The 13,800-nt window shown below is 50.7% G+C and overlaps 1 protein-coding gene across 1 annotated transcript in view; it reads left to right on the top strand.

The window, feature by feature from the left end:
- LOC135249563 (serum response factor-like) overlaps window positions 1–13,800 on the top strand; it is a 43,127-nt gene that overhangs the window by 7,108 nt on the left and 22,219 nt on the right. The window contains exon 2 of the mRNA XM_064325174.1: window positions 5,503–5,945. Coding sequence (XP_064181244.1) covers window positions 5,503–5,945 — 443 coding nt within the window. The remainder of the gene's footprint in view (window positions 1–5,502; window positions 5,946–13,800) is intronic.

The raw sequence follows: 13,800 nt of genomic DNA, 5'->3' as shown, positions 1-13,800 counted from the left end.
CTGAATGTGTGTGGCAGTGTAGCGCACTAATGAGGGAATGGGGCTTGCAGGTTTGATTCCCAGGTGGGGCATTGCCCCTGTACCCTTGAGTTAGGTGCTTAACTGGCATTTCTTTAATAAAAAGCCCAGCTGTATAGTGACTCATTTAGTCCTGTATTAAGTAAACGAAAATCAGTGTTTTAAGTGGTTTGCATAAGAGCATCCGGTAAATGCCTGTGTGTCTGCACTGGAATGGAATTCCCTGCCCCCGGATTGGCCCAGACGGCTCCTGAGGCGATATGAGAAACACTCCACTCTACTACGTTTTTTTTTACACCGTGCTGTTTAACACATTTTCACCTGCGTCACCCCTGGCACCGGCGTTCACCTGCGCTGCCCCTGGCACTGGCGTTCACCTGCGCTACCCCTGGCACTCGCGCCAGTCTGCCAGGCTGCCTCGGCCTTTAAGGGTCCCGGCAGCACGTGGCGGGCATTGGCGGTCGAGCGGATCTGACCGATGCGTCGCGGTCGCCGCTCTCCGCTCGCCGTCGCCGCTGCGGACTCTGGAAGCGTCGTTTCTCCCGCCGTCGCCCGGGGGACACCTGCGCGAGCGTGGCAATAGGCCGCTCGGGAGAGGGAGGCGGCTCTAAGAGCAAACAGACGCTATCCCCTTCACTTTAGTGCTTGTTTGCTCTGCGTATTTGTTTAACCTGCGTGTGTGTGTGTGTGTGTGTGTGTGTGTGTGTGTGTGTGTGTGTGTGTGTGTGTGTGTGTGTGCACTGTCCAGAGCTGAGAGGCCGGGCTGACTGTAAGGGGTGGGGCAGGGCATGTGGGCTGCAGACTGTGCTGTGGGGGGGGGGGCTGCTGCAGGGACGGGACCAGCATAGTGGAGCTGGTGAATGTGTTCACGCACAGTTGCTTGAGGATGTGCGCTCTGTGCACACACACACACACACACACACACACACACACTATAATGCGCATTATTTATCGCATTGGATTGCGCTGGATTGGCGCATGCTCTCATGCAGGCTGACCTGCGCAGCTCGCATTTGTTTTGGCATGTTTGTCCATTTATGCAGCTGCTTCCTTTACTGCAGCAATTCAGCTTAAGCACTTTGTGCAGGGCTACAGCTGTGCCCCACCTGGGGTAGTCCAGTCCCCTAATCACATATACACACACACACGCACGCACGCACGCATGCACGCACACACACACACAGACATAGTCAGACACACACACACACAGACACAGTCAGACACGCAGCACACACAGCACGCAGGCTACAGCGACCCCACCCAGCCAGTCCACTAACACATAACACACACAACACACACATCAACACAAACACACAGACACAGTCAGACACACACACACAGACACAGTCAGACACACATACACACACGCACAGTCAGACACACAGTCAGACACACACACACACACACACACAGACACAGTCAGACACACACACACACGCACATACACAGACACACACAGACACAGTCAGACACACACACACACACACACACTGATTCATGCCAGACCACAGCAGTGGCAGCGGCTCACAGCTCACCGTTGAGATTCATGTCTCGTGGGCGTCGCTATGGAGCAGCGCAGTCACAGCTAATGGAACGCTGAGCTCTATTTGGCCTTTCTGTCCTCCGCTGGAACTTTTTAAAATCTCAGTTTAATTAGTTTAATAATCTCGTTAAACTCTGGAGGGTTCACAGGAGGCATGGAGGCATTTTACAAAAATGTTAGTCATCTTTGCACTCAACGCCAGCTTTCTCAGGCTCTGGTTATGTCTGTGGCTCACCAAGGACCCGGCCTGTATTCCTCTGTGATGCGATCAAAAAGCGCCTCCCCTGTGATCCAATCAAAAAGCGCCATTACCTGCAGGCCCAACTCTGTTCGTATCTGAGACATTCTGGGTAAAATGCGGAAGTGATCGTGCCACCGTAACGATCGCCCTCAGCCTATGAGCAAAGCTCCGTGTTTCTCAACTAAAATAAACACCACGCTGGTAATCTAAGCAAACTCTTCGGATGATGATGTTGGCTAGCTGATAAAGCCCTGAACTGTGGCTTGTGAAAAACAGAACTGGTTCTGTGGAAGTGGTTTGAGTCTTAGATCAAGCCTGATGTCATCTTAAAGGACACCAGAACATGCCGCAAAAATGGCGAAATGGCGGTGCCGTTTCCTTGGAAGAAAGTTTTGTGTTCTTAGAGCAGAGCGCACGCTCGAGCGTAGCTTTTCCAGTGGTTGATACCCATTTACCTATGCAGGGAACCATAGATAACTCTACAAACAATTCCTTCCGACAGCTTTGCCTAAACACTCTTAGGGAAATGCGGTGCATGATGGGACGGACGCTCGCCGGCGTGTCCCGGCGTTCTCGCGGGGCCCGCCGGTCCTACACGGCGCCGCGCTTTGGAGACGGAGCCGGCTGCAGAACGCTGGCTGCCGGCGGCGATGAGTCTGTGTTGTTGTGTCACCTCGCCGCTCAGGTCTTAAAGAGGAAACACAAGCTCATGGGAAACGGTGTTTTTTTTTTCCGAAGCGCGCCATTCAGAATGACCTGGTTTTTTTTTTTTTGCGTTCATTAATAAGACGGCTAGGGCGAGAAGGGCACGCGCCTTTGCAGAGCGCGCTATCGCTGAGCTCCATCGTGTCATCGGCCAAGCCTCCACGCAATAGTTAGCCCCGATGGCGGTTTTGCTAACATCTTAAGAACAAGGCTTTCTGGGACGTAGCTGACCTCCGTGATTGCCGGCCGCAGAGCGATGGGCGGTGGGCGGTTCGTCGTGTTGCTTGCGGCCAACCCGAGTGACATATTCTGCCAGTTGCCACGCCAACGCACATCACTCCCACGCAAAGATGATGTGTGTCTAAGCAACCACAGGTTTCCTTCCTCTGAAATGGTCTCGGAGAGCTCTCTCGCCAGTTTTGCGTGCGTGAGTGTGCGAGTGTGCGCGTGTGCATGTGTGCTTGTGTGCGTACGTGCATGTGCGCGTGCGTGTGTGTGTGTGCTTGCTTGTGTGTGTGTTTGGGTGTGTGTGTGTGTGTGTAAGTGTGCATATGTGTGTGAGACATCTTGCTGAGTTGGTGTACAGCAGTAGCCGAGGGCATCCCTCTGTCTGAGGTTTGACTCTGCAGCTTTTGCCTCTCCGGCACGTTAGTTGCTTGGTGACCATTTTTAGGGACCCAGCAGTTACTAAAATCCATGCAGTTCATCACTGCTCAGGCTCGCTTTTTTTTTGACATTTGTTTTTTTTGCTTTCATGTTGAACACAGTTTCCTCAGTTCTAAGAATATGATTATGAACCTTCTGCTTTTAAAATCTGGTATGCCTTTTCTCCTGTGTCTTCAGAAACCCCCCTCCCTTCCCCCCCCCTTCATAGTAGATGTTAGACCAGGATAGTGTTCTTTGTTCTCGGCTAGAAATAGCTTTACAAAATAAGTAATTGTACCTTACTGAACCCGTGTTCAGCAGTTGTCTACGATCATGAAAATGCACTTTTTGTACGTCGCTTTGGATAAATAGCTTGAGGACGGAGTGTGGCGCAGTGGGTAAGGAACTGCGCTTGTAACCGAAAGGTCGTAGGTTCGAATCCCGGGTAAGGACACTGCCGTTGTACCCTTGAGCAAGGTACTTAACCTGCATTGCTTCAGTATATATCCAGCTGTATAAATGGATACAATGTAAAGTGCTATGTAAAAAGTTGTGTAAGTCGCTCTGGATAAGAGCGTCTGCTAAATGCCTGTAATGTAATGTAATGTAAAAGCGTCTGCTAAATGAATGTAATGTAATAGTACTGTAAGGTCATGAGCACCTTGGTTAGGAGCGAGACTCAACAACCCTGTGGCGGTTGTTCAGAATCCGTGTTGAGCCTGAACACGGGTTCGTGTTTGTGGAGCAGGAGGGAGGGCTGCGTTTCCAACGCGAGGGACAGAATGCATAATGCCGGTCTGTCCAAAACCAACAAACAAGAGCTCCCTGGAGGACTGCTGTTGCCTCTCGTTACATCAGCGCGGAGGAATTCCGCCCTACCATAGATACTTTAGAGCCACCAGATCCTCGGCTTTGTGCTCTGGACTCCTGAAGCTCTACTCTCCCTCCGCGCCTTTGCCGAAACATTCCGAGCCAAGCGTCTGGGAGTCTAAGCGATCTGTGTCTGACCTCTTATTCCAAAGGCTCGCTGGTGGAATTGATGGAATGAATTAATTCCCCCCCCCCCCCCCCCCAATTCTCCATCCTGATCCCCATTCCTCTCTTCCACGTCTTCCCCCCTCTATCTACCCTATACCTCCCCCCCCAAAAAAAAATAAATGCTTCCTCTACTGTTCCCTCCCGCATGCTAATTAGTGACAAAAGGTTACGTAACACTGGGGTGTTATGGTCCGCCCATTACACTCCTTTATCTGGGGTGTTGGTGATTTACGAGTCTCTGTTTGCACTCATTGTAAGTTGCTCTGGATAAAACAGGAATATCAAGTAATTTTTTTAGTAACTGCTTTTATAGAAATTCGGTAACAATTACGACTGGTTACTGTTTGTGCTAATATTCAGGATGGAATTCCTGTTTTGTTTGTATGTGTAGTTTTCAGTTAGCTCGCCTGTTCTGTTGAAAAGGGTTTCTGAAGTTCACCAGCATGCGAAGAGTTAAGGTATATGAAATGCTCGTTTGAGCGAGGGGTGCTAACGATGCTCCGGCTGGCTAGTTTACCTCTGCGCCTGTCCGTTTCTCTTCCGCTGACAGTGTCCTCCTCCGTCTTCCTCACTGCTCGTGCTCTCAGGGGCATTTCGCGAAGCAGCGCTCACGCAGAACCATCTTTTGCTTAACAAATGACTCCCATAAAACCAGAAGCTTCACGAGCGCGGCTTATAAACTGTTCCCTGTGCAGCCGTGTGCTCTTACTGCCGTCCAATCCCAGAACTGGTTCAGCGGTGAGTGAAAGAAGTCTGTTTAGGCCACCTCTGGACGAAAGCCATGGTAATGCATCGGCTACAGTGGAGTCTAATGGTTAGTGTTCGGGTTAGGGTTTGGGTTAGGGGTTGGGTTAGGGTTCGGGTTAGGGGTTGGGTTAGGGGTTAGAGAGCTCAGAAGTTGCGGTTTTTCTGATTTCCTTTCAGTCAGCAGCCAGTTTAGGCCGTGGAAGCAAGGCGTGCTGACTTTTTAGCCGATCGGTGACTCAAATGAAGCACTTCAATGCAGGAACATGTCAAACACCCACAGACACAGCGGCCCTCCATGATTTGAGTTTGAGATCCCTGCTCTATGCCATACAGGCTTTATTGACTGTATTAGCCCAACACTAGTGTTATTGACTTTGCCGTGGTGGTTTTTTTTCTTGTTTTTTTTGGGTGGGGGAGGGTGGTAGAAAGCGTACGGTGAATAGCCCACATTAGGAGGGGACTGGTAACCCTTTGTCCCTGTGCTGGACTGTATATATTACTGTATCTATATGTTTATTGTGATTATTTGGCGAGCCCTCTCTAACCCCCCCGTCCCCCCCCGCAGGCGTACGAGCTCTCCACGCTGACGGGCACGCAGGTGCTGCTGCTGGTGGCCAGCGAGACGGGGCACGTGTACACCTTCGCCACGCGCAAGCTGCAGCCCATGATCACCAGCGAGACGGGCAAGGCCCTGATCCAGACCTGCCTGAACTCGCCCGACTCGCCGCCGCGCTCCGACCCCTCCACCGACCAGCGCATGAGCGCCACCGGCTTCGAGGAGACCGACCTCACCTACCAGGTGTCCGAGTCCGACAGCTGCGGGGAGGCCAAGGTGAGCGCGCCTCGCTTCCTGTCGCCCTCGACCTCGTCGCGCCTTCCTCTGCTGACGTCACTTCCTGTTACTGTTGCCTTGCCCTGCTGTCCTGGCTTACATAAATTCTTGTTACTGTGGTGCCTTCCTGGCCTACATCGCTTCCTGTTACTATCGTTTCCTGTTACGTTCGTATAGCTTTAGGTGGAAAGTGTGAGCATATGGCTGCATTTTGTCACACTCGCAATGCAGAGTCATGGCAGTATAGCCAAGCTGTGCCAAAACTGGAAATGTGTATTTTATTTTTGAGGGGGGGTGGTGGGTTGAAAATTATTTTGGCACCAAAATGTATTAGTTACAACACAATTTTGGAGAGTGCTCAAAGCAATGAGTGGTTGTTGGAGTGTGGATAAAAGAATTCTGAAAAGAAAAATCCTCTCACCTTCCAGTGTGAAGAAATGTCACCTTAATAATGGCGTTGTTGAGATTTTGGGCTATTGCACTGCGGCAACTTTGTCCAGATGTAGGCTAACCCGAGCTGGCCACAAAGCGAGATGGTACCTGCTGGAGATTTGAGGACACACTGACTCCCCCCACCCCCCCTCCCCCCCTCATAATTAAGGGGATTTTCATAATGAAATGTCAATTTGCAGCATTCCTTATCGTGAGTGACAGCGCCTTGTGACTCCTGTCAGATGTGCGCAGTAAATATAGCAGCACAAATGATGTCACCGTGGCACAATGTCGGCTGTGCAGCGTTATGGACAGACCTGGGTTGAAAACGCATTTGAAACACTCGGTGAGCTTTCTCCTGTAGCAGATCTTGCCGAGAATTCTCAACCTTGTTAATGTTGCTACCCGGGCAACTGATTGATTGACGGCTCTGTGCCGAAACCCCGCCCACCTGGTTTCCCGAGGGGAAAGAACGAAAGGCGCTATAAAAAAGTCTTTTAAAAAAGTGTCTGAAAATCTGCAGGGTTTTTTTTTCTAACCTACCTCAAAGGGGGTTAAATTATTTCAGGTGTCTGTTTGACCCAGATCAGGTCCTGCGCCCCAGAACATGTATAACACAGCTCCTCCTGCCGCCTCGTCTCTTCAGACTGCAGGGCTGAATGTGTGGAATCAGCCAGCTGAATTTCATCCCCCCTTTTCTCACTCATTATTAGGGTTCATACGCTTGCGATGCTCTCTTGGACGAGGCTGTAAAATAAACTGGTGCTAATATGCTAATTACAGTCATGTATAATGAGCAGGGTTTTTTGCTTCTTAATTTGCTCAGTGGAAGTGTTACCCTGGACTGATCAAAGGGAATGAAAGGGGTGAGGAAGTTTTGAGCTGAATCTGGGGCTGCTGTCTGTTTTTGTTTTAACCGTGTGTTTTGTGTTGGGGTTGAACGTCGCCTGTGCCGTTTGCCGTTTTGCTGTTGTCATAGTTTGGTACAAGCATCTGGTGCCATGTTGGATGGACCTGCTTGGATATTCTCTTTGTATGATAGTGATGTTTTTGTGTGCGCGCGGGTGAGAGTGTGTGTTTGCGTGTGTGCGTGTGTGTGTTTGCGTGTGTGTGTGTGTGTGTGTGTGTGTGTGCGGGTGAGAGTGTGTCTGCGTGCGTGTGTGTGCGTGCGTGCGTGTGTGTGTGTGTGTGCATGACAGACGCATCGTTTTCCATTGTAGGTAAATGGGCTGCTGGCTGCTCGTTGTGTGTCGATATGCCTCTCTTCTCATTGGTGGGTGAGTGTGGGCGTGTGTGTTCTTGTGGGAAATATTTTGGAATCCAGTCCCTTTGGGCTTTGTTTCTTGCGATCGCCCCCCTCTGGCCCCGCCCATCCAGGCCCAGCTCCGCCCTCACTCGGGGGTTCGGCTCGAGCCCACGCAGAGGTTACCCCGCCTCGTCGCCCGAAACACGGCGGCATTAGCGCCGTCCGCCCAATCGGCTTGCCCGAGAAAAACACAGGGTGTCGCGGAAAGCGGGCGCCGTCTCTCTCACCTTTAACTCAACTTGGCGAAACGGGTTTGCGAGCGCTCGTTTCTCGACACACCGCCCCCGATCGGCTGCGTGCCCCCGCACGCTGTCGCGCCCCACCCCCCCCTCCCCAAACACCCCCACCCCCACCCCCCCGTGGTCGTGCTCCGGCGTGCCCCCTCTCATTGATGAAAGTTTGATTGTGCCACCGTGCCCATATATAGTCTGGTTTCCCTGCCTGCTCTCTTGGCAGCGCTCGCGCACATTCCTTATAAGCTGCAGCTGTCTCCCGCTTTGGAAGCCGCTGACTTTTTTTTTTCTTATTTAGTAATGTGGGGGGGGGGGGGTTGGGAGAGGGGAGGAGAGTGTGTAAGTTACGGAAGGGGAGGGTTGGAGAGTGCTTGAGCTCGGCAAATGGGGTGGGGGGCGGGCGGAGGACAGTTTGCGACCGGTGTGTGTGTGTATGTGTGTAAGTTTTGGGGCGGGGGGGGGGTAAATCGGGGAAGGTGGGGTGTAAGTTTTGGCCAGGTGCCATGGCTCCTAGGCTGGGGCTTGTTCGAGGGTAGTGCTGGTTGGTCAAAGGGTGGGGTTTGGTTTTAATGGGGTGTTGGTTTGAGGGGGTGGGGTTGGTTAAGAGTGGGGTTGGTTGGTGGGTATCAGAGAGGGTAAATGGAACCCTTTGCCATTTGAAAACCATTCTCGGTGGACTGAATCTATTCTCCCAGCACTGACTCCTGGAGCTCCTCACTGGAGCTTGCTCCTTACGTAAGGAGTGGGAGTATTTCAGTCCTCTGTCATTATTCTTTCTTTTTTTTAAGAAAAGAAATAACAGAATGTCACACAGTGGGCATAGCAGAAGGGGGAGTAATGAAGTTGACGGTACAAAAAGCTCCAAGCGGTCCTAATGGAGCACAGGTTCTGGTTCTGGTTCAGGTTCTGGCAGGATGCACACATGGGCTACATTAATATTAGGCTTTTAGGAGATGTGTTTATCCCGAGCTCTATCCTGAGTGGGGCGTGTGGCGGTAGCTGAAACGGGCCTGTATTTGCCCCCATGCGGGGCAGTAACATTGTTTTACTGCCCTTAGGCCTTTACGCCTTTCGGGGCTGGGTGTTGGAAGCCTCTCTTCCCCCTTTGGTGTTTTTGGGCGGGTCTGTGTGTGCCAGCCCCAGGGTGTGGTTATGGGCTCTAACACAGACACAGGGGCTCTTTGCGAAAACAGCTGGAGGAGGGGGCTCTGGATCACAGCATCTGCTAAAATGTAATGTAAATACATGTCTTTAATTGCAGTATCGAAAGTGGGTATAATCTTACCTCTTAGCCCATATATTGTGACGGGTTGTAATAGCTGGATAATATGTTTCCATGCCGACGCTCACATAGCCGTTGTCATGTGCTGCATGGACTCCTGATGGAGGGGAGGGGCTTGCTGGTGTCCCGGGGGGTCATGTGCGCCGTTTGAAGTGGCCTCTCCGCATGTGGGGAGGGACACGCGCGCCGTCCGTGAGATAAAGCGCGTGTCGCCGTCTCCGTTTGTCTCCAGAATTCTGCTCGTGATTTAACATCCCACAGTGATTCATTTTGTCTTATTTATTTGTTTATTTATTTATTTATTTTGGAAGAAATACAAATGTTTCTTGTCATTGTAATTGGGGTTTTTTTTCTCAGAAGAATTTTGGGAATGTTTCTGACCCTAGCCCGGCCCAGGGAAAAGCCCTTGAGTCTGAACCTCTGGACTCGCGCAGACCTCCTCTGTCGCGTTTATTCGCCACGTTTGCGGCTGAAAGACTCGGCCGCGTTCAGAGGCGTTAGTGTTGATTTGGCTTCAGCGCTTCTCTAGTCTGTTTCAGTGACGTGACTCTCTCTCCCTGCGCTTAAAAACCCGAGCGTGGAGGCCGCGCGCTCTTATCCCTGTTTATAAAACTTTGGCTGGTCTGGCGACCGCTCGAGGGAAGCCACGTATGAGCCGCGTTATTTTATTAGCGGCTGCCGCCCGAGGTCCTCTTTCTGCTTTCCGGAAAATGTGTACCGTAGCTTTAAATCCTCCGGGAAGGGAGGGGGAGGGGGAGGGGGAGGAGCCTGGGGGTGACAAGTGAGTGTCATTGAGATAATGGAAGGTAAATGCACTGAGATATTCGCCCTTATCGCAGCAGTGCTTTTAAATAGCTGGAGAGTGAGAGAGAGGCACACGCAGAAGACAGTTACAGATGGTGTCGGGTTAAGAGAGAAAAACCCGGCCTCGTCTCGTCATAAGGAGGCTGTCCAGTCGAGAAAGCGTTTCACACTAGACCCAATTATAAGGGTCTGTATTTCTGCAGAAAGAGCACGGCAGACTAAAAAGTCAACACTGTATTAAAAAATAAAACATTATTTATGGCGATGTGTGTGTGTGTGCGCACATGTGTGCGCGTGTATATTTGTGTGCTTGTGCCTGTGTGTGTGTCCACACCAAGGACACCCACCTCATTAGACAGACAAGTAAAGTTTCCCACCGTCCAGTTGCATATTTCCCATCTTGCTTTTGGGTCGGGGCCTGTAGGAGAGGCTAGGTCCCGGCCTGTGACAAACCGGCGTCTGGCTCACACCGCTACTTGGCTAGCCTTTATCGGGTGGAAAATAGCTGCAGTGTCGAATAGGACACAATATATAGCTTTATATACCCTGTAAAATAAAATATAAGGAGCAATATGGATAAAAATGCTCTTTTCCTTCCGTGGAAAGAGTGAGGAGGAGAAAAGAGATGGAGGGAGACAGAGTGAAAGATTTATATTTTTTTGTCAAACTTTTATTTCACCACCGGGGCGTAGAAGTGCTTTTTACGAGTGAGAACGAATAAAAAAGAGATGGAGGTAGACACAGAGGAGAGAGAGGGAAGTGGAGGGATAAAGAGCATGAAAGAGTGGAAAAAGATTGGGGGGGGGGAGTGGGGTACGTAGAAGGGGCTGTGTGGGAGAGGTCCTCTGGAGTGACAGGGACAGGGCTCCCGAATTGGGCTGCCCTGCCTTATTTAGCTGTCCCAAACGCGGCTGTGAATTCCATATGGCAGGCCGGGTGTCAGGACTGGAGACGGGGGCCGCCAAATGGGAGATTAGGGATTTGGGGGGAGGGGGGGCACAATGGAAACCTCTACCTGGGACAGTAGAGCAGGGGGAGGGGCAGTTAGAGCCACTGCTGTGTCCTGTGTGGGACCAGGGTGTGGGACCAGTGTGAGGTCAGTGTGGAATCTGTATTGGGATCTGTGTTGTTGGACTGGTGGTTTACTTCTGTAGTGATGAGAACTGGTATTTTCTCTGCCAGTAAAAACAAAAGGAAATTAAATTACAAACAATTTTTTTAATTCTGATATAATACATATAAACCTTTACACACAAAGTGTATTTGGATTTGAATTTGGAGCTGAATTTAGACATTTGAATTTGAACATGCAGTAGGTCAGGGGCTGTCTGAGGAGCTGTCTGTTAGTGCGATACCATATCTCCTCCTTTAGGTCATAATAAACACTAAAACTGGGGGGGTCAGATAGGAGGGGCCTGGGGGGTCAGATAGGAGAGGCTCTGGGGGGGGGGGCGGGATGATAGGGGGTCAGAGGTCAGGGGTGACAGGATGCAGATGTCTGATGCAGGACTGCTACACGCTGATGTTAGTGGCGGGGTGTTTTAGTAATCAGACTAAGAAAGAGAGAGAGATGGGCTAACTATATAAGCTGTGGTTTAAGGAAATTATGTTTCATCTGAATTTAATGTAATTGATAGCTCCATGCCAGCACAGCATTCTTGAGTCTGAGTTTTGAGTTTGACAGAGAGGGTAGAGTATTTTTGCGTGTTTCTTGAACAGATGTCTTATGATTTCCTTGAAAACGCAGAACAAATTCCTTTCAAGGACAATGAGCCTGTTGCATGATGGGAAGGGTCGGACAGGAAGTGCATGCAAACAGCTGCCCATCGGGCATGCGCATACCGCCGGTGGCTATCTGTAGGTCCCGACAGGTCCATTCAAAGCCTTCGCATTTTACAACCTGGGACACAATTGGTGTGAAGTGCCCTCCAGAAATATAAAACAGATCTGTTGATTGGTTGGAAGCCCGCAGGAGGAAGAACCAAGCCTGACTGTCTTAATAACAGTTGGCCTCCACACGTTTTCGCCAGAGGATAAGCTGTCTTATGACTGCAGCCACAGATTCTCACTGACACACCAGATGCTCAACTCTGTGGTCTTAACATGGAAAGTTCTGTCTCTCCGCCACTGAAGCTGAAACATTCCGGTTGGATGAACCGTGACCGAGTGCAGTGCTGTGTGAAAGTTCTGTGCTGTCATAATACAGAAAGGGAAAACCCCTGTAACCAACCGGAACGTCCTGCACATAAGAGGCGGAGCAGAGGGAAGGAACGCGGGAGCTGGGTATCTGGGTGCATTTGCAGAATCTATGGTTGCTCAGAGCATTCTGGGAAGAAGGGGGTAGATTCACTGTAATGGCAGTGTGGGGTATCAGAATGCCGGGTAGCGGAGGGGGGCCGTGTGGCGTCGCTGTGCGCCCTCCCCCAACCCTCAGTCCCCCCCCATACTGACGGTCATGCCACAGCTGGTGCAGCGGGGGGGCGGGGGGAGTTAATCTGCCCACCCCCCCTCCCGCCCCGTCCCGCTCGGGTTTCCCCTCAGCTGTCTGCACCCTCAGCTGTTCGCACGCCTGTCTCCGCTCCGCCCCCGACGACCGCCTCGACGACCGCCCGCCTGCTGCCACCTCACCTCGCTGCTAGACACACTGACACTGTCCGTTTCAATAAAGTTTCATCATTTTTAATCATGAGAACTATCCAGTTTTATCGTCATTTTATTATAATAGAGGGTGGTACTAGTACTACGTTTACCAATAATAGTAATACCTTTATATTTGTACGTTATGTGTAAATCAAAACAATGTTAGCAAACAGATTTCGCAATTTGGAATAGGAGACAAAAGTTCAACAGCATGAACAAATTGTATGTAAAATGAAATATAATATACAGAAAATGTAATTGTTGTTTTATTATTAATAGCATTATTATTGGTAATTGTTGTTATTAGCTTGTGTTTAATAATCCTACCTTGGTGAATGTGAGCATAGCCAGGTGCGTGCTGGTTGGCTGGAGGTCGTGTGATGTCACAGCCCGGTAAAAGCGGGTAAAAACGGGACAGAGCGGTTTGACTGACCGCTGCGTTCGCGGCGTTGGCGTCACCCTTGTTTGTTTTGCGGCCGCGGCGGGCTGTGTTTGCGAAGCGTTTGGGGCGTGGGGTGAGGGGGGGGGGGGGTCAAAGGGGCGATGTCTTTTTTTACTGATGAGCGGGGAGCGTCTGGCTCCCGAAACGCAGCAGCTGGGGAGGCCTGCCCCCTCTGGACGAGCCTGAGGGAAACACACTCTCCCAGAGTCACCGTTCCCCCTGTCCCGTCCCCAACCGAAACACAGGCAGGGTCAGGACCTGGGAACTAAAATCTGGAGGTTGGATTTATCGAGAGACTAAATAATAATAATAATAGTAATAATCATAATTATTATTACAATGTAGTTGAAATACAAATAGTGCAAAAAACGGTGGAGTACCGCAATGCAAATGAAACTGGGTTCATTTTGTCCCCTCTGGGCCACCGTCCTGCCAGGCTAGGTGCATGTGATCAGTCTGCTCCTGTTTGAGTTGAGGGAAGGACCTTGGACTGCGAGGCCCACGACAAGGTCAGGGCTGTATCTATGGCGACACCACCCGGCCCTAAACAGCCCCCCCCCCCCCAGGGTTCATTGCCAAATCCCCGGGACCCGCTCCTTTACCTGAACGTATTTCTGGCCCAAAACGTGTTTCTGGCCCAGGACGCATTCTGGTAGCGGACCTGACGTGCGCTTTAGGTACCATCACTAAAATGCATGTTGTAAATAAATTATTCCTCTCTGTGAACTGAACAGTTAATTCTCCTGTGCTAGTGACTTTGCTCTGAACATGGGTTTCGATTTCTTTTCAAAACATTTTGAAGCTTGCACAAATTTTACCGGTCATTTAAGCCAGGCATTTAGCAGACGCTCTTTTCGGGTTAGGCTTATGTAACACATTTTTAAACATCAGC

This window comes from Anguilla rostrata, chromosome 2 (genome assembly GCF_018555375.3).
Source record: "Anguilla rostrata isolate EN2019 chromosome 2, ASM1855537v3, whole genome shotgun sequence".
Lineage (NCBI taxonomy): Eukaryota > Metazoa > Chordata > Actinopteri > Anguilliformes > Anguillidae > Anguilla > Anguilla rostrata.
This window is presented reverse-complemented; position numbering and strand designations above follow the sequence as displayed.